Source organism: Suncus etruscus, chromosome 6 (genome assembly GCF_024139225.1).
Source record: "Suncus etruscus isolate mSunEtr1 chromosome 6, mSunEtr1.pri.cur, whole genome shotgun sequence".
NCBI classification, from domain to species: Eukaryota; Metazoa; Chordata; class Mammalia; order Eulipotyphla; family Soricidae; genus Suncus; species Suncus etruscus.
The window spans coordinates 72885877-72910539 of NC_064853.1; the positions used below are offsets into that span (position 1 = coordinate 72885877).

Consider the following 24663-nt stretch of genomic DNA (forward strand, 5'->3'; position numbering starts at 1 on the left):
CAAAAACATCAATATCAAACACTCTGACAATCTTGAAGTAATAGAGATCAAATTGAAAATTTCATCTTTTTTTTTTTTTTTTTTTTTTTTTGGTTTTTGGGCCACACCCGGTGACGCTCAGGGGTTACTCCTGGCTATGCGCTCAGAAGTCGCTCCTGGCTTGGGGGACCATATGGGACGCCGGGGGATCGAACCGCGGTCCGTCTCCTAGGCTAGCGCAGGTAAGGCAGGCACCTTACCTCGAGCGCCACCGCCCGGCCCTGAAAATTTCATCTTTATAAAACCAGATATTGTGCTAGTTTACAAAAATAATCATTTCCTGGTGCTGGAGACCTAGATTTGATCCCTAACACCTCATATGGTTCTATTAGCCTGACCAGGTGTGATCCCTGAGAGCAGAACTTTAAGTCCTGAGCCATGAAGGTGTAGCCCAGCCCTATCACCTACCACTCCCAATTCCCTTCCTGAAACTAATGAGATAGCTTAAAGGACTGTGGACACATGTTTTACAAGCAGGAGGCCCAGGTTTGATCTTTGGCATCACATGATTTCATGAGCAACATGCTGAAATAGCCCCAAACAAAAATAAACAAAATTAAAGCCCTTCTTAGACCTACTAGAAAAGATGATAAATTATGTGGCCAGATACAAAATATTACGGTTAATTTAATTATAGAACCTGAAAATCTTTTATATGTTATATATGTATATATCTATCTATCTAAATTAGGAGGGGGTTGTTTATACTTGGTGGTGTTTAGAGCTTATTCTTGCCAAGATCTGGGAACCAAATAGGGTGCCAGAAATCAGGCCCGGGTCGGCCACATGCAAGGCAGGCACCTTACCACTGATCTACCCTCTAATCCTTATATAGACTTTCTGAATTCCAAAGTCCACCTTCAATCGCTTTCAGATAGACAGGACTAGCTTCTCAGAAGTGTGTTCTATATTTAGCATCACCTTAAGGGCAAAAAGTGATGACCACTCTATCATTACTTTAAAGAATCTACTATAAATACCTCGACAGTCTTTTTTTTTAAGCCAGTCAAATTGAGCAGTGGGGGGCGGGGGTGTTATATACCAACTTTTGTATTACTAATGTTAGTTAATAAGTTCTGATAAACCACTGCCTTCGGACCAGCCACCTCAACAGTCTTAACAGCAATATCAACTAAGAACTTGTTTCGTAAAGAGGAAGGTGCTGAAATACCAAAAAGGAGAGGTTCCTTCGGATTTTCAAATCTGTTCTTCCACAAGACCTCTACTGAAGCACTCGTGCTAAGGGCAGATACACAGCTCAACACTCTCGGCCTGACGAAGATCTGCACACAGGCAGATTATTTTTAACAGCACAGTAGGCAGGGCATTTGCCTTGTACATGACTGACTTGGGTTCAATTCCTGGTATCCTATATGGTTCCCTGTACCTGTCAGGAATAATTTCTGATCCAGGAGTAACCCCTGAGTACCACCAGGTGTGGCCCAAAACCAAAACAACAACAAAAAGAATCTCTAGTATACTGAGGACAATTAATGAACAGTAATGTACTATAAAAAATGTAGGCAGACAGGGCCAGAGCAGTGGCACGGAGTGATAAGACGTCTGCCTTGCTAGCACTACCCTAGGATGGACTGTGGTTCGATCCTCCAGCATCCCATATGGTCTTCCAAGCCAGAAGTGATTTCTGAGCACATAACCAGGAGTAACCCCTGAGCATCATTGGGTGTGGCTCAAAAAAAATCCAAAAAAAAAAAAAAAAAAGGTAGGAAGGGGCCAGAGCAGTGGCGCAAGCAGTGAGGCGTCTGCCTTGCCTGTGCTAGCCTAGGACAAAAGAGGGTTTGATCCCCCGGCGTCCTATATAGTCCCCCAAGCCAGGAGTGATTTCTGAGCGCATAGCCAGGAGTAACCCCTAAGCGTCACCTGTTGTGGGCCAAAAACCAAAAATTAAATAAATAAATAAAAGTAGGCATAGAATAAATTTTGTGGGATGAAACAAATATCCTTTATATGGCAAACAGCAGAGCAATGAGTCCTCTATGTGTTATAGGCACACTCCACTGTCCTCCCTGTTCTGCCCTCAGGCCCATAGAGAAAGGATAAAGTGGAATGTTCAGTTCAGTTGTGATAAGTTGCTGAGACGGAGATGAACACAGAGGAGGATTCTCCAAGTGGGGCAGGCACAGAAAGGGGAATTGTAGCAGAAGTAATTGAGAAGGTCTCACCTGCGAGACTAACTGCCAACTAAAAAAAGGATAAAGCAATTTCTTGAAAGATTTTTTTGAGATTCCTACTCCAAATCCCTCCTCATGTAGAAATTTTATATTAGATTCCACAGAATTCTTGTGAATTACTAAGCAAATACCCCTCAAACATTTTATCACCTCCAGCCTCAACTTAAAATAAGTGTTGCCCATTTAACACACATTCCTCCAAACTAAATGGTTTTTAAAAAAGTTACCTGAGATCCCTTCCTTCCTCCATACTTTCTTCCCTCCTTCCTCCCTCCCTCCTTTCCTCCCTCACTTTCTTCCCTCCTCCCTCCCTCTTTTCTCCTCCCTTCCCTCTTCCCTCCTTTCCTTTTCCTTTCTCTGTCCTAAAAAAAAAAAAAGAAAAAAAAAGAAAAAAAAAAAGTTACCTGAAAAGCTGGGGGCTTGGGGTTGTGTGAAGTTTGAAACATTACATGTGGATATTGTTTTCTTCAAGAGTGATACAGATATAACAACCAAAAAATTACAATTCAAAATTAAAATAAAGGGGGCCAGAGCAAGAGCAATACACAGTGGGTAGGGCATTTGCCTTGCATTTGGCTGACCCATGTTCAATCCTCAGCAACCCATATAGTTATAGTTCTCCAAGCCTTCCTGAGTGCAGAGCCAGGAGTAAGCTCTGAAAAAAAGGGGGAGGGCACCCCCCAAAAACACCCAATAAAATCCCCCAAACAAAACTAAAATATCAAGCCTCAGAAGGCTTTACTGTCAGCTTATATACTAACAGTAAAATTAAAATAGTAAGAAACAGATTTTGACAGTTTTACTAAAATGTTTAAAAGGATTTAGGTCTGGAGTCAGAGTACTATGCACATGGCTGATCCTACTTTGATTTCTGGTATATCCCAAGTCCACCAAAAATGATCCCTGAACACATAATTAAGAGCCCTGAGCACCTCCAGTTGTGGTCTCCAAACAAAACAAAACAAAAAGTAAAAAAAAACAAGTTTAAAAAGACTTGAAAATGACTGTTCTAGTTCTCAGGGTCATGGCAAATGTAATACTAAAAGAAGTGGATCTTTACGTAGTCTAAGTGCTTTGGGGACTGCCTTTTGACATTTTCTCATTTGGTTTTCATCATCATCACAAACCAATTTTATTTACTAACTATTTATTGTGGTTTGGGGGTCACTCTCAGCAGTGCTTAGGGATGATGTTTGGTAGTATTCAGGGGTACAAAATGGGTGCAAGGATAGAACAAGCATCAACCATGTGCAAGGTAAGTGACCTACCATATACTCCAGCTCCAGCTCCAGTTTTTTTTTTTTTTTTTACTTTTTTCTTTGGGGCCACAACCAGCGGTGCTCAGGTCCTACTGCCTCTAAGCTCAGAAATTACTCTTGGCAGGCTCAGGAGACCACATGGGATGCTGGGAATGGAACCTGGCCAGCTGTATGCAAGGCAAATGTCCTACCTGCTGTGCTATTGCTCTGGCCTCATCTAGCACCAGTCTTTTATAACTAGAGCCCAGCAATCTTATTTTGGTCTGTGCATTCTAATACTTTGTGAATAAATGTGACTCTTCTTTCCCACGGTTTCTGAGGCAATCATTCCATCTTCATCTTGTTTTTCTCCCAGTACCTCAGAAATGACCCCAGGGAGGACAGCAGAGGATGAACACAACTTACCTGAATGAGGTGGTAAATCATGAAGGTTGCAATCCCAGCTCTTCTCCACTCAGGATGGACAAAGAGGAAAGAAATATAAGCTTCATTATACTTGACGTCAGGAACCATGAAGCCAAAGGCAATGATGACCTTCTTATAGAGGACAACAACGCTGAAGTCCGGATACTGTAGGCACTCAGACAGGTCAATGCCTAAAAGAGACGAGACAACGGAGACTCAAAATCTGTACGTTCTGGAATTAGTGATTCCAAAAACTGGAATTAGCAGCTCCTAGTTGTTCAGTCAGTACTGGTAGCTATATCTGGATGCTAAAAAAACAACTGAAACTACACACCAACTTACTACCCCTGATACCACTCATTCAGATCATAAAATTTTAAGAAATAATAGAACATCAGCTTGTCTATGTAGGAACACTGAAAGCAGACAGGCAGTAGATAATGCACACACCTGGCTTTATACTTAGCCTTTTCCACCACTTCTGTCATCTGGCACACTTTTCAGGGTCTCAGTGACCTTGAGCTCACAGGCCTGGGTACATATTCCTTGGTTCTCCTTTAGTTGCTTACACCCTTTACCCTGAATATATGTGATCTATAGGCTTTTCTGTACAATTGCTACACATTAATTGTTAAAAGATGTTTCCAAGCACAATAGATGGAAAGCACATAGGGAAAGAGTAGGAGACAGATGCTCTCAGACTGTTGCTCTAGTCCCCCATACCACTCCCACTAGAACAAGCACAACTGTGCTATCAATAATACACATCTCTAGCTTAATAAAGATGACACAACTCTCATCCTGATAAAATCTTTCTTAATATTGGTTAAGACATATATTATTTCCTTTTTATTTCAAAACAAAATTATTAAGTAGTGGGGCCAGGAAGGTGGCGCTAGAGGTAAGGTGTCTGCCTTGCAAGCACTAGCGTAGGACAGACCGCGGTTCAATCTCCCACCTCCTATATGTTCCCCCCAAGCCAGGGGCGATTTCTGAGCACATAGCCAGGAGTAACCCCTGAGCGTCAAATGGGTGTGGTCCCCCCAAAAATTATTAAGTAGATCTGCTAAAAAAGTCTTTTTTATTATTTGTTTGTTTGTTAAAAAAGTATTTATTCTTGGCCCAGAGAGATAGCACAGCGGCGTTTGCCTTGCAAGCAGCCGATCTAGGACCAAAGGTGGTTGGTTCGAATCCCGGTGTCCCATATGGTCCCCCGTGCCTGCCAGGAGCTATTTCTGAGCAAACAGCCAGGAGTAACCCCTGAGCACCACCGGGTATGGCCCAAAAACCAAAAAAAAAAAAAAAAAAAAAGTATTTATTCTTGTTTTGGGGCCATACCCTGCAGTGCTCATGTCTTACTCCTGGCTGTACTTAGTCATTACTCCTGGTGGGATTTGGGAGACCAATGAGGTGCTGGGGACTGAACCCAGGTCAGCTGTGTATAAAGCACCCTACCCATTGTACTATCTCTCTAGCCCCCGCCCCAAAAAATATATATATACACACACACACACACACACACACATATATATATTTGGTTTTGGGGTCACACCTGGCAGTGCTCAGGGGCTCCTTACAGGCTCAGGGGACCATATGGAATGCCGAGACTCAAACCACCATCCTTCTCCATGGAAGGCAAATGTCCTACCCCCATGCTATCTCTCCAGCCCCTCAAAAGTATATTTAATAATTCAAATATATTCCTTTAATGTCTTTGGTCTAAAAACACTGCTAAGGGACCGGAGAGATAGCATGAAGGTAGGGTATTTCCCTTGCATATAGAAGGACGATGGTTCAAATCCTGAAATCCCATATGGTCCCCTGAGCCTGCCAGGAGCAATTTCTGAGCGTAGATCCAGCACACCCTGAGTGCTGCCGGGTTTGACCCCCCCCCCCAAAAAAAAAACCCAACACCTCCCCCTAAAAAAAAAACACTGCTAAAGCTGATAAAATGACATGTCCTACTAGGTTTACTCTTATTTTCAAAGCCAGTGATGTTTGGCATTTTTATTTTTCCTAACTTAAAGGATGGGGATAATTTGGGCTACATCTAGTGCTCTGGGAGTTGTGATACCTTAGAATGAAGCTGGGCCTCCTGCATGCAAAGCATATACTTAGCCTATTAACTTATCTCTCAGACCCAGTATCTGGTGGTTTTTATTTGTTTCTGGGTTTTGGGGCACATCCAGTGCTATTCAGAAATCTTGGCTCTGTGCTCAAGAGTGAACTTTATTGGTACTTGAAGGCCCATATGTGGTACCTAGTGCGGATTTGAGCTGTGTGGGGTCAGCTACAAGTAAGGTAAGTTCCTTGCCACCTGTTCTATCTCTCTGCCCCTAGTACTTGTTTGTTTTAACTGAGCTAATACGCTCTAAAGAACAGAAAATTTAACAAGCATTCAGAATTACTGAGGAAAATCTAAAGTATCCAAACATTCTCAAGCTACCAGTCAGTTTATCTTTGTTATACATTACCTGGGATCTAAACATAGGTAGAAGAAAAACAGGATGAATCATTTACTCTGGAAATAGAGACAAGCAGAGAAGAGAAACTGACTTCTTCATCTTAGGGAAAAAAGATTTTACGCTGAAAAGTTTTAGTAGAGACAAATGAAACAAAATCATATGAATAGATAGAGACTTAAGGTCAAATAACAAATGCCACTTAAACAATGAACACTACAGAAAACCAATCTGCCCAGTTCGGAAAAGGAAAACATACCCGGCCAGAAAAACTCCTGACACATAGAGTTTATCGTAGGGATGTGATTTGGCCGAACATAGCAGTAGTCGAGAGGTGCCTCAGGCTCTGGCGTCCAGTGAAGGTCATTCTTGTACAGGTGGGAACGGATCTGTGACAGGAGCTGCAATTTGGGTGGCTTCGTTTCATAGTCACGCCTCCAAGACCACAGAGAATAAACGAATGCAAGTCATGATAAACACCCAGTAGGATTTCTACACGTTCCAGACACATACACACATGCTCAGATCTGCCTGAAATTTTTCACTCATATATGTTACCCCTTTGTTGGGGCCATGTTTGTAACAGTTTCAATCCTTTCCTGGCATGACCTTTATAATATATTCAATAGATTTGGGTGGAATTTTCCTGGGCCTTGCCAGGAACTCTACAGATTGGTGGTGAGGCTGCACTGGAGAGGATCCAATCTGCAGGGCCTCTGGGAAACCACAGAGCTAAGAGAGATGAGAACAGGATGGCCCATTGGGAAGGCTGCACTGGGCAAAGAAAACCATGTGACCATGGAATTACAGCATTGAATAGCCAATGGAGCCACAGTGAACATAACACTCCAGGCCCTCCAGTCTGCTTGGTATCGTCAGTATCTACCCTACAAAGTGCATCAGCCCAGAGGCAGGCTGGACTAAGATCTCTTCCATGTTCCATTTCACAGATTACTTTTTTTTTTTTTTTTTTGGTTTTAGGGCCACACTTGGTGGGGCTCAGAGGTTACTCCTGCATCTTCACTCAGAAATTGCCCCTGGCAGGCTCAGGGAACCATATGGGATGCCAGGAATCAAACCTGGATTCATCCCAGGTTGGCTGCATGCAAGGCAAATGCCCTAGTGTTGTGCTATCTCTCTGGCCCAAAGATTACTAATTTTTGTATGGCTTTCAGATTACAACAGGCTGATAGACCTGGAACAATTTGCTGTTGTTCTTTTGTACAGGATGAAAAGGTAAGGTTTAAAAAAAAAAAAAACTTGGGCCCGGAGAGATAGCACAGTGGCATTTGCCTTGCAAGCAGCCGATCCAGGACCAAAGGTGGTTGGTTCAAATCCCGGTGTCCATATGGTCCCCCGTGCCTGCCAGGAGCTATTTCTGAGCAGACAGCCAGGAGTAACCCCTGAGCATCGCCGGGTGTGGCCCAAAAACCAAAAAAAAAAAAAAAAAAAACAAAAAAAAAACTTGAGCTCTTTCAGTCTGTCTCTGTGGCAACCAGATTGAATAGGGGAGAATATCTGTGCAAAAGAGAAAATGCTGTGGCTGGAGTAATAGCAAAGCCAAGAGAGCATTTGCCTTGCATAAAGCTGACCCAGGTTTGATCCCTGGCATTCCAGATGGTCCCCCAGCCTGCCAGGTGTGATTTCTGAGTGCAGAACCAGAAGTAACCCCTGAGCCTTGTCAAGTGTGCTCCCTCAAAAAAAAAGAGAAGGCAGAAATAAAATAAAAAGAAAAATCAGGGGGCTGGATAGCATGGAGGTAGGTAATTTGCCTTGCATGCAGAAGGACAGTGGTTCAAATCCTAGCATCCCATATGGTTCCCCGAGCCTGTCAGGAGCAATTTCTGATCGTAGAGCCAGGAGTAACCCCTAAGCACTGCTGGGTGTGACCCATAAACAAACAAAAAAAAAAAAAACAAGAAAAATTAAAACTTAACAAATATTACAATTGCCTAAGAGTTCAATGTTACACTTCTTTCAAAGAGCCATTCTTTTCACAAAGAAAAGTACCAATGAAACTGGTACTGGTAGCAGACTAATCCCTACCAAAACCTGTCACTGGTGTTGGTATTTGTTCATCCCATAACAGCAAACCACACTTGCACCCACAGCTCTTCTCTGAGTACCTGATGTAAGGCTTCAGGATCCGGGAGGTGTATGGGCTGACAATGCTCTGGTCCACAGCCAAATCTTCTGACCCCACCAAACGATACAAAAACTTAGTGGTCTGATGCCGAAATCCTTTCCTGGAAGGTAAAGCAGTCTAAGAGAAAGATAGAAACATTAGCTATAGAGAAACAAACTTACTTCAAGGATGGATTTTAACTCCTACATAGGCATCTAGCACTTAGGGTATTCTTTACATCAGAGCTTTCTTTTTTGTATGTATGGGTGGATATATGGATGTTTGGAAGCCACACCCAGCAGCAGGGGCAATGATTCAGGGTCTTGTCTGGGTTTGCTAAGGGACTCTTTGGAACTGAAGATGAACCTGGGCCCCTACATGCAAAGCCTGTGGTCAGCCAACTGAGCTCTCTCTCTCTCTTTATTCAGTTCCCAGAAAGTCCATTTTTTTATACTGCTTACTTGGAAAGCACTAGTTTTCAATACCTATGTTACGGTGAATCTTTGTATAAATACGTATTAGAGGGCCAAGGGGTAGCTTAAAGGACTGGAGTCTGCATGCTCTGTGCACAGGAGCCCAGCCAAAACAGTCTGTGAGCATATGAAGTCATTCAACAAATATTACTGAGCACTAGTACCAAGCAAGCGACATACCCAGGGGGTCATTTTTTCAGTAATTATTGTTTTCCAGAAAACCAGTGGGACCAGTTATTGCTGTATTTCTATGTAAATGGGTTACACCTGGTGGTGCTCAGGGGTTACTCCTGACTCTGCACTCAGAAATTGCTCCTGGCAGGCACAGGGGACCATGTGGGATCCTGGGATTCAAACCACCATCTGTCTTAGATCTGCTGTGTGCAAGACAAATGCCTTACCACAGTGCTATCTCTCCAGTCCTGATGTTTTGTTTTATTTTGTTTTTGCTGTGTCAGAAATCAAACCAGGGCCCGGAGAGATAGCACAGCGGTGTTTGCCTTGCAAGCAGCCGATCCAGGACCAAAGGTGGTTGGTTTGAATCCCAGTGTCCCATATGGTCCCCCGTGCCTGCCAGGAGCTATTTCTGAGCAGACAGCCAGGAGTAACCCCTGAGCACCCGCCGGGTGTGACCCAAAAACAAACAAACAAAAAACAAACAAACAAACAAAAAAAGAAATCAAACCAACCTTATGCAAGGTGAATAGTTTCTCTAGCAGCTACATCTACAGTTGTATCTATATATGGATTCTCTCTCTCAGCCACACCTGGTGGCACTCAGAACTTACTTCTGGCTCTGTGCTCAGAAGTCACCCCTGGCAGTGCTCAGGGGATCATATGGGGTGCCAGGGATCAAACATGGGTAGGCAGTGTGCAAGGCAAATGTGCTATCCATTGTACTATTGTTCTGGTTCCTCTTACATATCTCTATTCCAATGCATAATTTTGAGAAAAAAAAAAAAACAGGACTGATATAGCTTAGCATTCCTCCAAGAGATCCTAAAAAGTCTCTACAGCGCATAATTGGGAAGGTAGCCTTTGTTTTGGGGGAGTGAACATATTCACAAAACTGGAGGTTTTGCTCTGAGAGCAGAACTGGGGAAATTCATTCTTCTGCTCCAGGGCCTTTAGTCATGTAGTAACAGAGCAGGTGCAATTAGGGTTTTATAGCCAAGAACTCAGACAGAAGATTAAAAGGCGCACTTGTAAAGTAGCTTGCCAAGAGTTGGATGAAGTTTAGAAACTTGAGTTGTTTTTGAGAGCCAGTCAGCTCTTGGCCTAGAAAACAACTAGGAGCAATACATTTTCTCCTTGATAAGTTGCTCTCTTTACTATCCCCCAAACTAGACACCAAAACTTTCAAATGTCCTTGGACATTTCCCCAGGACTTTTAAAACAGGTTTCCAAGTGAATTTCTGTGCTATGGGATAGGACTTCCAAATATGACCACCCTTCTTCCTAGGCCCAAAGCAACCAGGGGCCCCTTGCATCAAAAGCCACTTCATTTTCTTTCCTCTAACCTGGATGGGCCTGGGCCAACTTCAAACCATCAGAAAAGGGCAAAAGGAGCTGGAGCGATATAGGGTGTTTGCCTTGCACGCGGCTGACCTAGGACGGACCAGGGTTTAATCCCCTGGTCCTTGGTGTCCCACATAATCCCCCAGGCCAGGAGCGATTTCTGAGCGCATAACCAGGAGTAACTTCTGAGTGTCACTGGGTGTGGCCCCAAAACAAAAACAAAAACAAATAAAAGGCCAGAGAAATAGCCTAGAGGTAGTGCGTTTGCCTTGCATGCAGAAGACGGTGGTTTGAGTCCCAGCATCCCATATGGTCTCCCAAGCCTGCTACGAGCGATTTTTGAGCGTAGAACCAGGAGTAACCCCTGAGCGCAACCAGATGTAACCAAAAAAATAAATAAATAAATAAATAAAATAAAAAAGGAAAAAAGAAAAAAAGAAGGGGCCGGGAGGTGGCGCAAGAGGTAAAGTGCCTGCCTTGCCTGCGCTAGCCTTGGACAGACCGCGGTTCGATCCCCCGGCGTCCCATATGGTCCCCCAAGCCAGGAGCGACTTCTGAGCGCATAGCCAGGAGTAACCCCTGAGCATCACCGGGTGTGGCCCAAAAACCAAAAAAAAAAAAAAAAGAAAAAAAGAAAAGGGCAGAAGTAACCATTGGGGAAGATGGCAAGGTCCAGATCTGCAGCCTTCATTTCTCAGGTCCCACATCTATAAGGCCCAGAGAGAATACTGAAGGCAAGAGGCCTGGAGTCTGGGGCAAGACTGGCTCTCTGGTCCCTCCAGTTCCCATCACCTCTCAACATAAAGGAGCCTTACATGTGAGTCTCTGCACACAGACTTCAGAACCACACAGTTAAGGTGAGTCCTTCCAGAGAAACAGAAGAAATGAGAAATAATGATTAATTTTAAGGCCTTTAGTTTGGGGCAGTTTGCAACATAACAACAGATCGTTGAAACAGCCACCAAATCGAAAGACTATTTAGTTAATGCTGCAAGGTTAGTTCTAAGGAATTCTTTAGATACTATCAGAAACTCCTATTCATGTCCACTGCCCTCACTGCCTAACCTGCCCTCACTTCTGCTCAGACCACCTTGGCCTGCCTCCCTCAGGCTCGCTACCCACCAGGTAACCCACTCTCCACATTGAACAGATTCTTCCTAGAAAACAACTCCACCAATGCTTTGCTTTCCTTCCTTAAAACTCCTCCATGTGGAGGTCATTCGCTCTCCTTTCCCAGGACCTGCAGAATTTGGCCCTGTGACCTCTTTGGGCTTCATCTTCTCCCTCCGTTTTTCCATCATCGCTGCATTCCAACCTCATAGACCATATTCCCTGCGGCTGTTGGGCCTTCTGCCCTGAACCCCTTCTGCCTGGTTCCTCCCTGTGGATCAGGACTAAAACCTCAGGTCACTTCCACATAATATTATATGTAACTATCTGAAGTGGTGTCGCCCTCCTTAGGTCTGCATTCCTCAGTGTCCTCTTTGTAACAGTATTTCTGTTCGTTGAGGAAATTGGTTCTGTCACCTCCCTCCCCGACCAGCAGCCTCACTAAATCCTTAGATGTTTTTTTTGGTTTTTTTTTGTTTGTTTGTTTTTGGTTTTTGGGTCACACCCGGCGGCGCTCAGGGGTTACTCCTGGCTGTCTGCTAAGAAATCGCTCCTGGCAGGCACGGGGGACCATATGGGACACCGGGATTTGAACCAACCACCTTTGGTCCTGGATCGGCTGCTTGCAAGGCAAACACCACTGTGCTATCTCTCCGGGCCCAAATCCTTAGATGTTTTACAGTCTTGACTCCCAACAATTGCCCTAGCTAGACTAATGCTTGGTGTACAGGAGTCCTCACCTTGAGTGTGACAAAATGGGGATGAGACAGGGGTGAGAGATGGGGGAGAGGGTCCCAACATCAAATGTTTCCATGTTTCTGTTTTTTGGAGGGTTTTTTTTTGGCCATACCCATGATGCTCAGGGGTTACTCCTGGCTATGTGCTCAGAAATCGTTCCTGGCTTGGGGGGACCATATGGAATGCTGGGGGATTGAACCATGATCCATCCTAGGCTAGCACTTGCAAGGCAGATAGATGCCTTACCTCTAGCGCCACTGCTTCGGCCCAAATGTTTCCATGTTTTTTTATAAGTTCCTTTAAACTTCTAGACAAAATGGGACATTCGGTAGACATCTGGACCCATTCCCCACAACCAAACTGGATGGTGGTGTAAGTGGGAGGAGAGAAGATGGAGTCGAGAGGCTGAATGAAAAACTAGGAAATAATATGGACTTTCTTCAAAACACTAAATTGAACTTCCATATGATCCAGCAATACCACTCCTAGGACTATATCCCAGGAGCCCAATAACACAATGTGGAAAAGATCTCTGCAGTCCTATGTTCATTGCAGCACTATTCACAATAGTCAAAACCTGGAAATAACCCGAGTGCTTGACAACAAATAAGTAGCTAAAAAACTGTGGTACATCTACACAATGGAATACGACGCAGCTGTTAGGGAAAAAGAGGTCATGAAATTTGCTTATACGTGGATGAATATGACATAGAATGATCATAAAAAAATAGATAGTATAGTGATACTATCCTGAGAGAGCAGAGTTGAGGGCCAGGAAGATCAGACCCTGGTAAGAAGCTTACCACAAATAGAAGGGGAGTGCAATTAGGGTACAGAAGAAACCACCATGACAATGAGAGTTGGAAATGATCACTTTGAACAAGAACTGGTTGCTGAGAGGAAATAAAATTGTTAAGAACAATACCCCTTCAGTAACAATATTGTAAACTACAGTGTCTAAAAGGGAAAAGAGGGGTGGGTATGAGAGAATGTCTGCCTCAAACAGGGAGGAGGGTGGGATCCTGGGAAGCTGGGGACACTGGTGGCAGGAAACAGTGCACTGAAAATGAAAATGTACATTGCATGACAATCTTCATGATTGACTGAAACTCAATCATAAACAATTTGTAACTGAAAACAAACAAATTGTATTATGAACAACCTTGTGACCACAGTGTTTAAATAAAGTTAATTTATAAAAACAAAAAAGCGGAGTAGGAGGGGCACAGAAGAAGTGGACATTGAGCCAGGTACAAAAGAGGCACAGAGCATCGTCTAGAGAGTAAAGGAAGGTTCTAGTATAGATAAAGGCTTTGCCCCCCAAATAGGAATGAGATTAGATGTGGGGTGGGGGAGCAAAGAATTTCCTGATTAGGCCACTTGTAGGTAAAATGCTACCAACCAACTCTGCTTTCAAGTCTTAGCTAGAGGGGAAATATCAGAGCAGTGCTAGAGTCTGGAGGTTGAGAGATACCATCAGAATCACTCTGAACATTCCATAACCCTGGGCAGTAACAGCAGAAGCGAGGAAAAATCACAGTGGGCTGAGAGGTCAAGAAACTTCCCTGAAGATGCAGCCTTGGCTGCCCTCCACAGCCTTCTCTCTCCTTCCTCCCAGTCCCCAAAATTATTCCTGGACACTTGCTCAGGGTCCCAGCAAGTGGGTTCCAGCCAGGAGCAATTTAAAGGAAACCCCAAGCTTCCTCTTTCCTGCAAGGGGCTGGGAGGGGACTAGTGAACTTCCAACTTCCAGCAATTAGCAAGCAAATGCCTCTCTGGGAGTCGGAAGCTTCAGCAAGCAACACGGGGAGGACATGACTCCATGTGCTCTTCGCTTGTCCAAATCAGACCAAAGTGGTGTCTCAGAAACAACACCCTCCCTCTTTTTTTTTTTTTTTTTTTTGGTTTTTCGGGACACACCCATTTGATGCTCAGGGGTTACTCCTGGCTAAGCGCTCAGATATTGCCTCTGGCTTGGGGGGACCATATGGGACGCCAGGGGATGGAACCCCGGTCCTTCATTGGCTAGCGCTTGCAAGGCAGACACCTTACCTCTAGCGTCACCTCCCCGGCCCCAACACCCTCCCTCTTGACTATTTCTAAAACATAAAAGGGGCACGTGTATCTCCTTTGTATATCTCAGATGTATTTCCTTAACATCTATAACTTTTTTCGAACATCGTCATATAGTGACAATTTTGCCCACTGGTCTTGTTATTTGATTGTTTGATTTTCCCCCTTTGAGATCTGTTTTATAAGCAATACTGGTAGAAGAGTATCTCTGCATAGATTTCATGTTTGAACCAACTTACGGGGAATGTTGGACTTTATTCATCGGCCCCCAGAGGCACCAACAATATCTTGTGGCATTGCTTCTCTTTTGCATAGGCACATTAAAATGGGAAAATAATACATATGCAAACAAGTTCTTATCTAATAGAGATGGGAACACAAATTTGGTAATGCAATTAGGCCTTATACCCTGAACATTGGCATAATAATTTGGCTTAGGCCTCAGAAGAATGGGCATCACCCACACACACCTGAACAATGGATACCATCTATGAAAACAACCACAATTGTTTATAACATTACCAGGATCCAAGCCTCTACCAGGGAAGAACTACCACTGCTTTGGCATTGACTTACTCCAAAGAGTGCTCTCAACACCCAGACGGCTCAGCAATAGCCTGCTTGCAGGGCAGATTGCTCCGCATTTAATGGTATGCTGAAACTAGAGGATGCTGCACATCAGCCTGACATGGATGAAAGAAATGCACAGAATCCAGAATCTTTAAATATAAGAACCTGATACCAACAACAGCTAAAGTGTGAAAAAGTTTCACCGGGACCACGGAGAATGACTCGGGTTGGACAGACTGGTATGCCTGGAACCCAGAGTCGGTCTTATGCCAATAAACTTCTGGGGTGAGGCCTTATTGTAATCAGGCCAAGGCCTTTTTTTCATTTTCCCCATATTTTTCTGGACTTATGCAAACAACGGCAATTGCCACTACCACACGTTTACTATATTTTTTTACTCTTATCCTTTAAGGAAAAAAAAATACAATTCACTGAACTTAAAAACAAATAACTGTAGTAGAATGCCTGTCTCGAATACAGGCAGGGGATGGGAAGAGGGGAGGGGGGAATGTTACACTGGTGAAGGGGGGTGTTCTGTTTGTGACTGTAACCCAACTATGATCCTGTTACTTAAATAAGAAATATATTTTTAAAAAAATAGAAAAAAGAAACTTCCCTGAATGATGAAATGGTCAACTATAGAGAAAGATGAGAATAAAAACATGGTTGATCCCAAAGCCTCCCAGTTTATAAGACCCACTCAGGGGTAGGTTGGAGGGACAGTCAAGAAGTCAGGCTCCAAGCAAAGACAGCTGATGAAACTAACAGATTTGAGGTAGAATGATAGTACAGTGGGTAGAGCATTATCCATGCACATGGCTGAGAAGGGTCCAATCCCTGGCACCACATATAGTCCCCCGAATCCACTAGGAGTGATTCTTGAGAACAAAACGTACAGACAAAAAAAAAAAGGCATTTAAAATGCAAGACAATAACATAAAAAGAATAATAAGTTAAAAGTGCACAGGAAGGGCCAGAGAGATAGCACAGTGATGGGTGTTTGCCTAGCATATAGCCGAATCAGAACAGATGGTGGCTCGAATCCCGGAATCCCATATGGTCCCCCCGAGCCTGACTTCTGAATACAGAGCCAGGAATAGGAGTAGCCCCTGAGTGTTGCTGGGTGTGACCCCCACTCCAAAAAAAAAAAAAAAGTGCACTGGAAGAGAATTAATTTACTAAACACAAGAACACTTAAAAATCACAAAACATAACCATCAGGGAAATGCCAATGAAAACTACAATGAGTTAGTACTTGACTCCACCAAAATGACCATCATGAAAAAGACAAGTATTAACAAGTACTGGTAAGGGCATGTGGAAAAACCAGAATTATACAGTGCTTAAAGACCTGGGAAACTAAAGAACAAGGGAGATGATAAAGGAGAAAGAGCATCTAACATGCCTCTGATGGAAAGAGTAGAGTGGCCAAGCAAGAGAATTGAGAGGGGGAAAAAAAAACCCAGTTCCAATGAGCACACGGATCGAAGGTCAGAGACTTTCTACCAGGGAACAAAAATGAGATCGCCATGGAGGCTCTCAGGAGCAAAACTCCAAAATAGGGAGCGGAGGAAGGGGATATATGATGGCAATGTTTTATCTAGTTGTGCTAATACTTAAATGCAAGAGTAGAATGCAAATAATTTTTGTAAGAGAAGCTTTCAAAGATCAGATTTTAATGAACTATTAATAGAAAAGAGCTCAACATGAAATTAATCTTAAGAGCCAGGGATGTGTCTCAGTGACAGGGCACTAACTTACATAAGGCACTTACATAATATATGGCTTGGATTCAATCTACAACCCTACAAAAAAGGAGAAAGAAAAGAAATTAGGAAGAGACAAGGGGAAGTACGAGTGAGTAAACACATTTGGTGACGTTAAATACCAGTAAAGTGAGCGGTGGATTTCCCACTGTTGCCCCCTTCCAAGCTTGTTTCTTTCCAGTAGCCCAACTGTCCCTCCAGATGGCACCCCAGTCTTATTCTAGGACCCTGTTTATGTGATTTTTACCCGTTGGCAAATCCTGGTAGTCCATAGGATGGGAAACATGGATGTAAATAACAACAAAGATGATGAAAAGGCAGATAAAAGGACCCAAAATTAGCTCCTTTTTTTTTGTTGTTGTTGTTTTGAAGGAAACCCACATGATCATTTATTAAAAACAGAGAAAAGCAGGTGAGGGAGATGGCTAAAGGGTTGGAACACAGGCCAGCACACTGGGTAGTATAGGGACAGCCTCAAGCACCACCAGGTTCAGTCCAATCCAAAATGAAACAAAAAAAAATATGTATTTTAAATTATGATTTATAAAGTTGAACATACACCTTTCTTTAGAACAGAGAATCTGGGGGCCAAAGAGATAGCATGGAGGTAAGGCGTTTGCCTTGCATGCAGAGGTCGATGGTTCGAATCCTGGCATCCCACATGGTCCCCCAAGCCTGCCAAGAGCAATTTCTGAGCGTAGAGCCAGGAGTAGAGTAACCCCCAAGTGCTGCTGGGTGTGACCCAAAGACCAAAAAAAAAAAAAAAAAGAACAATCAACATGTTTTCCTTGATCATAATATAAATTAATTAAACTAAGGTTGAAAGAGAAATTCCCATATCTCTGAAAGAAAAGAAAGTCAATGGGGCCAGAGAGATAGCATGGAAGTAAGGCGTTTGCCTTTCATGCAGAAGGTCGGTGGTTCGAATCACGGCATCCCATATGGTCCCTTGAGCCTGCCTGGAGCAATTTCTGAGCGTTGAGCCAGGAGTGACCCCTGAGCACTGCCAGGTGTGACCCAAAAATAAAAAAAAAAAAAAAGAAAGAAAGAAAAAAAAGAAAAGAAAAGAAAGTCAAAACAACAGACCTATATTACTATGGTTAAAGAGAAAAAGTGAGGGGCTGGAGAGATAGCATGGATGTAAGGCTTTTGCCTTGCCTGCCGAAGGACAGTGGTTTGAATCCTGGCATCTCATATGGTCCCCTGCCTGCCAGAAGCGATTTCTGAGCATAGAGCCAGGAGTAACCCCTGAGCGCTGCCGGGTGTGACCCAAAAAGCAAAAAAAGCAAAAAAAAAAAAAAAAACAATGAGAGGGCCAGAGAAATAGGACAGTGGTAGGGTGTTTGCCTTGCAAGCGGCCAACACAGGACAGACCCTGGTTCAATTCCTGGCATCCTAGATGGTCCTCCGAGCCTGCCAGGAACAATTTCTGAGCGCAGAGCCAGGAGTAACCCCTGAGCACTGCCTGGTGTGACCCAAAAACCAAAAACCAAAAAGAAAAAGATAAAAATGACAAAATGTTAAGTACTGATGAGGTGGTTCAAATCCTGGTATCCCATATGGTCCCCTGTGCCTGCCAGGAGCGATTTCTGAGCACAGAGCCAGGACTAACCTGAGTGCCGCTGGGTGTGACCCAAACCCCCCCCAATCATATTATTTTATTTTTTTTCATATCACTTTAAATATTGTAAATCAAAGCTAAAGTAGTTCTTAGAGGGAAAAGAGTAGTTCTGAACAGATAACTCAGAAAAGAAAGCACAAAGAATAAACAAATGCACCTGTGCTATTGGCCTATGTTATAAATTTGTTAAAATGATACAGTTCTGGTGCCAGAGTGAGAGCACAGTGGCAAGGTATTTGCCTTGCACACAGCTGTCCCAGGATGCACATGGCTGACTGGGACAAACCTGGGTTCAATCCCCAGCATTCTATATGGTCCCCCGAGCCTGTCAGGAGCGATTTCTGAGTGTAGAGCCAGGAGTAACCCCTGAGCACCTCCATGTGCAGCCCCCATAAAAAAAAAAAAAAAAAACAAATAAAAGATGTAGTTCCATAAGATGCTTACTTCCTCCCCAAATCCAACTTTTGTGCAGACCAGAGACCAGAGATCTCAAACCCAAATATAGTTTTCTTCCAAAAGCAACTCAGGTAGAAATACACTAAAATGGGGATAAATAAATCAACCTGCAGAGAGATAAAGAAGAAAGGCAGGAAGCAGAAGATTCAATTTTCCAGTAAGGCAACTGAAGCACACACTAAACACCAATGGCCCAGTGGCCAGAATAACTAGTCTATGGATTGGAAATCAACAAGCAATGGTTGGGGCCAGAGAGATAGCACAGTGGTAGGGTGTTTGCCTTGCAAGCGGCCAACCCAGGAGCAAAAGTGGTTCGAATCCCAGCATTCCATATGGTCCCCCGTGCCTGCCAGGAGGAATTTCTGAGCAGTTAGTCAGGAATAACACCTGAGTGCAGCTGGGTGTGGCCCAAAACACAAAAACAAAACAAAATGAAAAAAAAAAAAAAAACACAATGGTGTCGGGCCCAGAAAGATAGCACAGCAATGTTTGCCTTGCAAGCAGCAGATCCAGGACCAAAGGTGGTTGGTTCGAATCCCGGTATCCCATATGGTCCCCTGTGCCTGCCAGGAGCTATTTCTGAGCAGACAGCCAGGAGTAACCCCTGAGCAATGCCAGGTGTAGCCCAAAAACCAACCAAACAAACAAACAAAAAAAAAAACAATGGTGGCAAGAGCCTAATTGAGAAATAACAGGACTATTCTAAAATTAAAACAAAAACAAAAACAAACAAACAAACAAAAAAAACAGAGAAAATAGGAAATGGGAAATTAAGAAGACTTTCCAAAACACAAAGAGAGTTTCAAATTTTTCTTTTGCTGAGGTCCACATATCAACTACCAGTGAAAGAAAAAAACCTTTATAAGGTATACCCAGAATATCAGAATGTTGGCAAGAAAACAAAGAGCCTCCAACTTTTCAAATGGGATAGAAAAATAAACCAATACTTCAAATAGCAATTCACAGAAAGCAACAGCTAGGAAACATGAAAAATGTTTAACCTTACCTGTCATCAAGGCAATGCCAACAAAACCTCCTGATTTAACCCAAGAATCATTAGGTTAGCAAACCAATGAAAGGCTATTTTAATATATAGTAACTACAAAAAAAAAAACAAAAACAAACAAACAAAAAAATACAGTCATGGAAGAAGACTTTCTTTTTTTGTTTTGTTTTGTTTTTGGGTCACACCCGGCAGTGCTCAGGGGTTACTTCGGGCTCTATGCTCAGAAATTGCTCCTGGCAGGCTCTGGGGACCATATGGGATGCCGGGATTTGAAACACCATCCTTCTGCATGCAAGGCAAACGCTTTACCTCCATGCTATCTCTACGGCTCTGGAAGAAGACTTTCTTTCCTGTTGCAAGGAGGTTAAAGCTAGTAGTTGAGGGAAAGTCACTGCCCACAGAGCATTGATTTGTTTGAATTCTACTGAAGATCCTAACTCTGGCCTTGCATGGATCCTGTTACTGATTCTCTGTACATTATCTTCTAATTACAAGTTTGCACGTCTTTGAATTCCTCAAGGCAGTCTTTGGTATGCTGTGTGCCTTCAACACTCAGGTGACCAAATGGGATGCACAAGATGGAACCGAGGCCTGTCCTGAGCAAGGCCAGCACCTTCCCCAGGGGACTATGGCTTGGGCCAAGGAAAAAGTTAAGTTTTACCCAGCTCATGGTGGCCCACCTGCCCCAGTGGAGTTTGACAGCATGTGCCAATACTCACCTGGTACCGGTCGAGGATTCTGAAATCCTGACACGTTGTCCTGTAGGTGGCCTGCCCTGGGGGAAGCCGGGCTGCTCCTTCCTTGGCTCCGTAGAACCCATCCACCAACAGGAGTGCAGCATTGACCACCTGATCTAGGTCAAAAAGGGGCAATCCTCGGTCCCGTTTGGCTTGTCTGACGATCAGCTTCCGCTTCAGTCTACGAGCTTCTGGGGTCATGGCCACGGCACTGGGACAAGCCTCCAGCCTCTTCAGAAGCAGTTTCTCCTCATAGATACTCACAGCTGAGTACTTGGGCCCCTTGGGTTTCCTATCCTTCTCCAGCTGGGCCTTCCTCTTATCTCGAGGCCTTGTCTGCAGGGACGTATTGGAGTCCGAGTCTTCGCTGTCGATGTCCATCCCATCGGGTTTCTCCTCCTCACTCTCTACTTCCTGTTTGATCTGCTCTGGGGCTCTCACCTTCTTACGGCCTCCAATTCCTGTCCCCAGCATGGTGGACCCCACTGAGGGTGGGATATATTCCATCCCTGGGTCTATGACTCCGTCACCTTCCATCTCATCGTCATCTGGATGGAGGAGAAAGCAATGTAGTCATTCACCAAGTGCCAGCTCAGACTTAAAAAAAAGACACCCAGGAGGCTGGAGAGATTGCACAGGGGTGAAGATGCTTGCCCTGCATGCACCCAGTCTGGATTATGATCCTCAGCACCCCATATAATTATGAGTATCTAGGCTAACCCTTGAGTGCAGAACAGGATGTAAGTCCTGAACACTGCTGGGTGTGGCTCCAAAATGAAACTAAATTAAACTAAAAAGACCAGGGGCCTGAGCAGTCGCACAGCAGTAGGGCATTTGCCTTGCATGCAGTTGACCTAGGATGAACAGAAGTTCGATCCCCTGGAGTCCCATATGGTTCCCCCAAGCCAGGAGCAATTTCTGAGTGCATAACCAGGCATCACCGGGTGTGGCCAAAAAAACCCCAAAAAACCTAAAACTAAAAAGACCCAAGAAAGGTTAAGTCTTGGGCAGGAGCCATAGTAGAGTGGGCAGGGTGCTGGATTGCATTGGTTTATTGAGTTCAATCATGTCCCCACATAAGGTCCCAAATCCACCCAGATGTAATCTCTGAGCACAGAGCCAGGAATATGCCCTGAGCACAGTTAGATGTGGCCCAAAATCAAGAAAGGTTAAACCTTTTTTTTTTTTTTTTTTTGGTTTTTGGGCCACACCCAGCGGCACTCAGGGGTTACTCCTGGCTATCTGCTCAGAAATAGCTCCTGGCAGGCACGTGGGAGACCATATAGGACACCGGGATTCGAGCCAACCACCTTAGGTCCTGGATCAGCTGCTTGCAAGGCAAACACTGCTGTGCTATCTCTCCGGCCCCTAAACCTTTTGATTGATTATTCTTCTTTGGGGGGCCTTTGTTGGATGTGCTCAGGGCTTACTCCTGGCTCTGAGCTCATGACTTACTTCTGGTGGGACCAAATAGGATGCACAGGATGGAACCCACACCTGCCCTGAGCAAGGCGGGCATCCTCCCTGAGGTACTATGGCTTGGACCAAGGAAAAGGTTAAGCTTTACCATGGAACAAGGCTTGTGGAGGCATTACGTCGGGGATCAGGTCTGCTTCTGAGAGCAAGCTGGGTGTGGCAGAGTGCGAGGCTGGGGTGCCAGGGGCTGAGAAGTCCAGAGAGGGAGAAGGAGATGGGCTGGTCAGCGGGGTTCTGTCGGAGGAGCTCAGTGAAGAAAAGTCAATGATTTCCCCTTTCTCGAGTACAGAATCGGGCCGGCGGCTACGGCTGATGAACTTGACCGGGGTGGAAGATGTGCTCCGGTCCAGAAAGCCTGCCGCTTCCTTCTGAGCTCGCCGGATGTCTTTGGCTTCCTGGGTCCGAGACCTTTTCTCTTTTAACTCCATGGCAGACTCCACAGGGTTCCGACTCGCCCGCTTTCTAAGTCCCTCCACAGTAATGATGGGGTCCAAACTTGGCTTGGAGGCTGTGTGAGAAAAGAACAAATATCTCCCATTTCTAGAGCATTTTTCAGGGCCAAAGACATAATTCAGCAGGCAGGGCTTTGCTTTTACCTCGAATGCACCTGAAATGATCCCTGGTAGCCCTGTAGAACTAAGCCCAAGCATAACAGGGTATGGCTTAAAACAAAACAAAAACAAACCCCTAAGACCCTCCCCTGAAATAAAAACAAACATTTTCAACTTTTCTTTCTTTTCATCGTTGTTTTATTTTATTTTATTTTATTTTTCAGGAGGGCCACACTCAATGATGCTCAAAGACCATATGGGATGCTGGGGGATCAAACTGCAGTCCATCCTAGGTCAGCCACATGCAAGGCAAATGCCCTACCTCTATGCCACCGCTTGGACTCCAACTTTTGTTTCTTTTGAGGGAAGGTACTGAGATGTTACCCCCAAAAGTGCTCAGGGAGCTACATGGCAACGCCAGGCAATGCTCAAGGAAAACTGTGGCTTTTTTTTTTTTTTTGGGTGGGGGAATCACACCCAGCAGCGCTCAGGGGCTACTCCTGGCTCTGCACTCAGAAATCGCCATGGCGTGCTCGCTTTGGCAGCACATATACTAAAACTGGAATGATACAGAGAAGATTAGCATGGCCCCTGCACAAGGATGACATGCAAATTTGTGAAGCGTTCCATAAAAAGAAAGAAAGAAAGAAAGAAAGAAAGAAAGAAAGAAAGAAAGAAAGAAAGAAAGAAAGAAAGAAAGAAAGAAAGAGAGAGAGAGAGAGAGAGAGAGAAAGAAAGAAAGAAAGAAAGAGAGAGAGAAAGAAGAAAGAAAGAGAGAAAGAAAGAAAGAGAGAAAGAGAGAAAGAAAGAGAGAAAGGAAGAGAGGAAGGAAGAGAGGAAGGAAGGAAGGAAGGAAGGAAGGAAGGAAGGAAGGAAGAAAGAAAGAAAGAAAGAAAGAAAGAAAGAAAGAAAGAAAGAAAGAAAGAAAGAAAGAAAGAAAGAAAGAAAGAAAGAAAGAAAGAAAGAAAGAAAGAAAGAGGGGCCGGGCGGTGGCGCTGGAGGTAAGGTGCCTGCCTTGCCTGCGCTAGCCTAGGATGGACCGCGGTTCGATCCCCCGGCGTCCCATATGGTCCCCCAAGAAGCCAGGAGCAACTTCTGAGCGCATAGCCAGGAGTAACCCCTGAGTGTCACAGGGTGTGGCCCAAAAACCAAAAAAAAAAAGAAAGAAAGAAAGAAAGAAAGAAAGAAAGAAAGAAAGAAAGAAAGAAAGAAAGAAAGAAAGAAAGAAAGAAAGAAAGAAAGAAAGAAAGAAAGAAAGAAAGAAAGAAAGAAAGAAAGAAAGAAAGAAAGAAAGAAAGAAAGAAAGAAAGAAAGAAAGAAAGAAAGAAAGAAAGAAAGAAAGAAATTGCCCACGGCAGGTTCAGGGATGTCGAGAATCGAACCACCGTCTCCTGGGTTGGCTGCGTGCAAAGCAAACATCCTGCCGATGTTCTATTTCTTCCGCCCTAAAAACTGTTTTCTTGTGATTTATTATTGTGAATGCATTACCAAATTCATTATAGAGAAAATTGGTTTTTTTAGTTTTGTTTTACGGGGGGGGGGGGGGGGGCACAACTAGCAGTGCTCAAAGGTTACCCCTGGCTATGCATTCAAAAATCACTCCTGGCAGGCTCTGGGGACCATATGGGATGCCAGAGATTAAACGCAGATCAACTGTGTGTAAGGCAAACACCCTCCCTACTGTGTTGTCATTATATAGAAACTTTTAGTGAATGCCCTAATTAATATTTGTACATACCTTAACTAGAAGAGAGGAAATATGTTAATGGATATTTTGGTGCCTTTTTAGCAATGCATAAATTTTAGCCTGAGTCTTTGGGAGAGTATTTTGGTAGCATAAAATTTTTTTTGGCTGTAGATGCTTCTTAATACAACAACACAAATGTGTACAACTGTTGGATTAAAGTTGTAACAAAAAATTTCAGTTAAATGCAACTAGATAGGGCCCAGAGAGATAGCACAGCGGTGTTTGCCTTGCAAGCAGCCGATCCAGGACCAAAGGTGGTTGGTTCGAATCCCGGTGTCCCATATGGTCCCCCATGCCTGCCAGGAGCTATTTCTGAGCAGACAGCCAGGAGTGACCCCT

General features: G+C 44.1%; 2 protein-coding genes and 1 non-coding gene across 4 annotated transcripts in view; 2 read left to right on the plus strand and 1 right to left on the minus strand.

The window, feature by feature from the left end:
• Positions 1-24663, plus strand: part of SNX5 (sorting nexin 5) — a 1173556-nt gene that overhangs the window by 952519 nt on the left and 196374 nt on the right. The gene's annotated exons all lie outside the window — the stretch shown is intronic.
• The window catches only part of KAT14 (lysine acetyltransferase 14), a 41321-nt gene that overhangs the window by 794 nt on the left and 15864 nt on the right, over positions 1-24663 (minus strand). Inside the window, exons 5-9 of the mRNA XM_049774330.1 lie at positions 22118-22534; positions 20533-21098; positions 8484-8620; positions 6617-6792; positions 3896-4086 (exon numbers count right to left, since the gene is read on the minus strand). Coding sequence (XP_049630287.1) covers positions 3896-4086; positions 6617-6792; positions 8484-8620; positions 20533-21098; positions 22118-22534 — 1487 coding nt within the window. The remainder of the gene's footprint in view (positions 1-3895; positions 4087-6616; positions 6793-8483; positions 8621-20532; positions 21099-22117; positions 22535-24663) is intronic.
• On the plus strand, positions 23107-23213 carry LOC126013092 (U6 spliceosomal RNA). Its single transcript, XR_007497425.1, has one exon. It is a non-coding gene; the product is annotated as a U6 spliceosomal RNA (small nuclear RNA).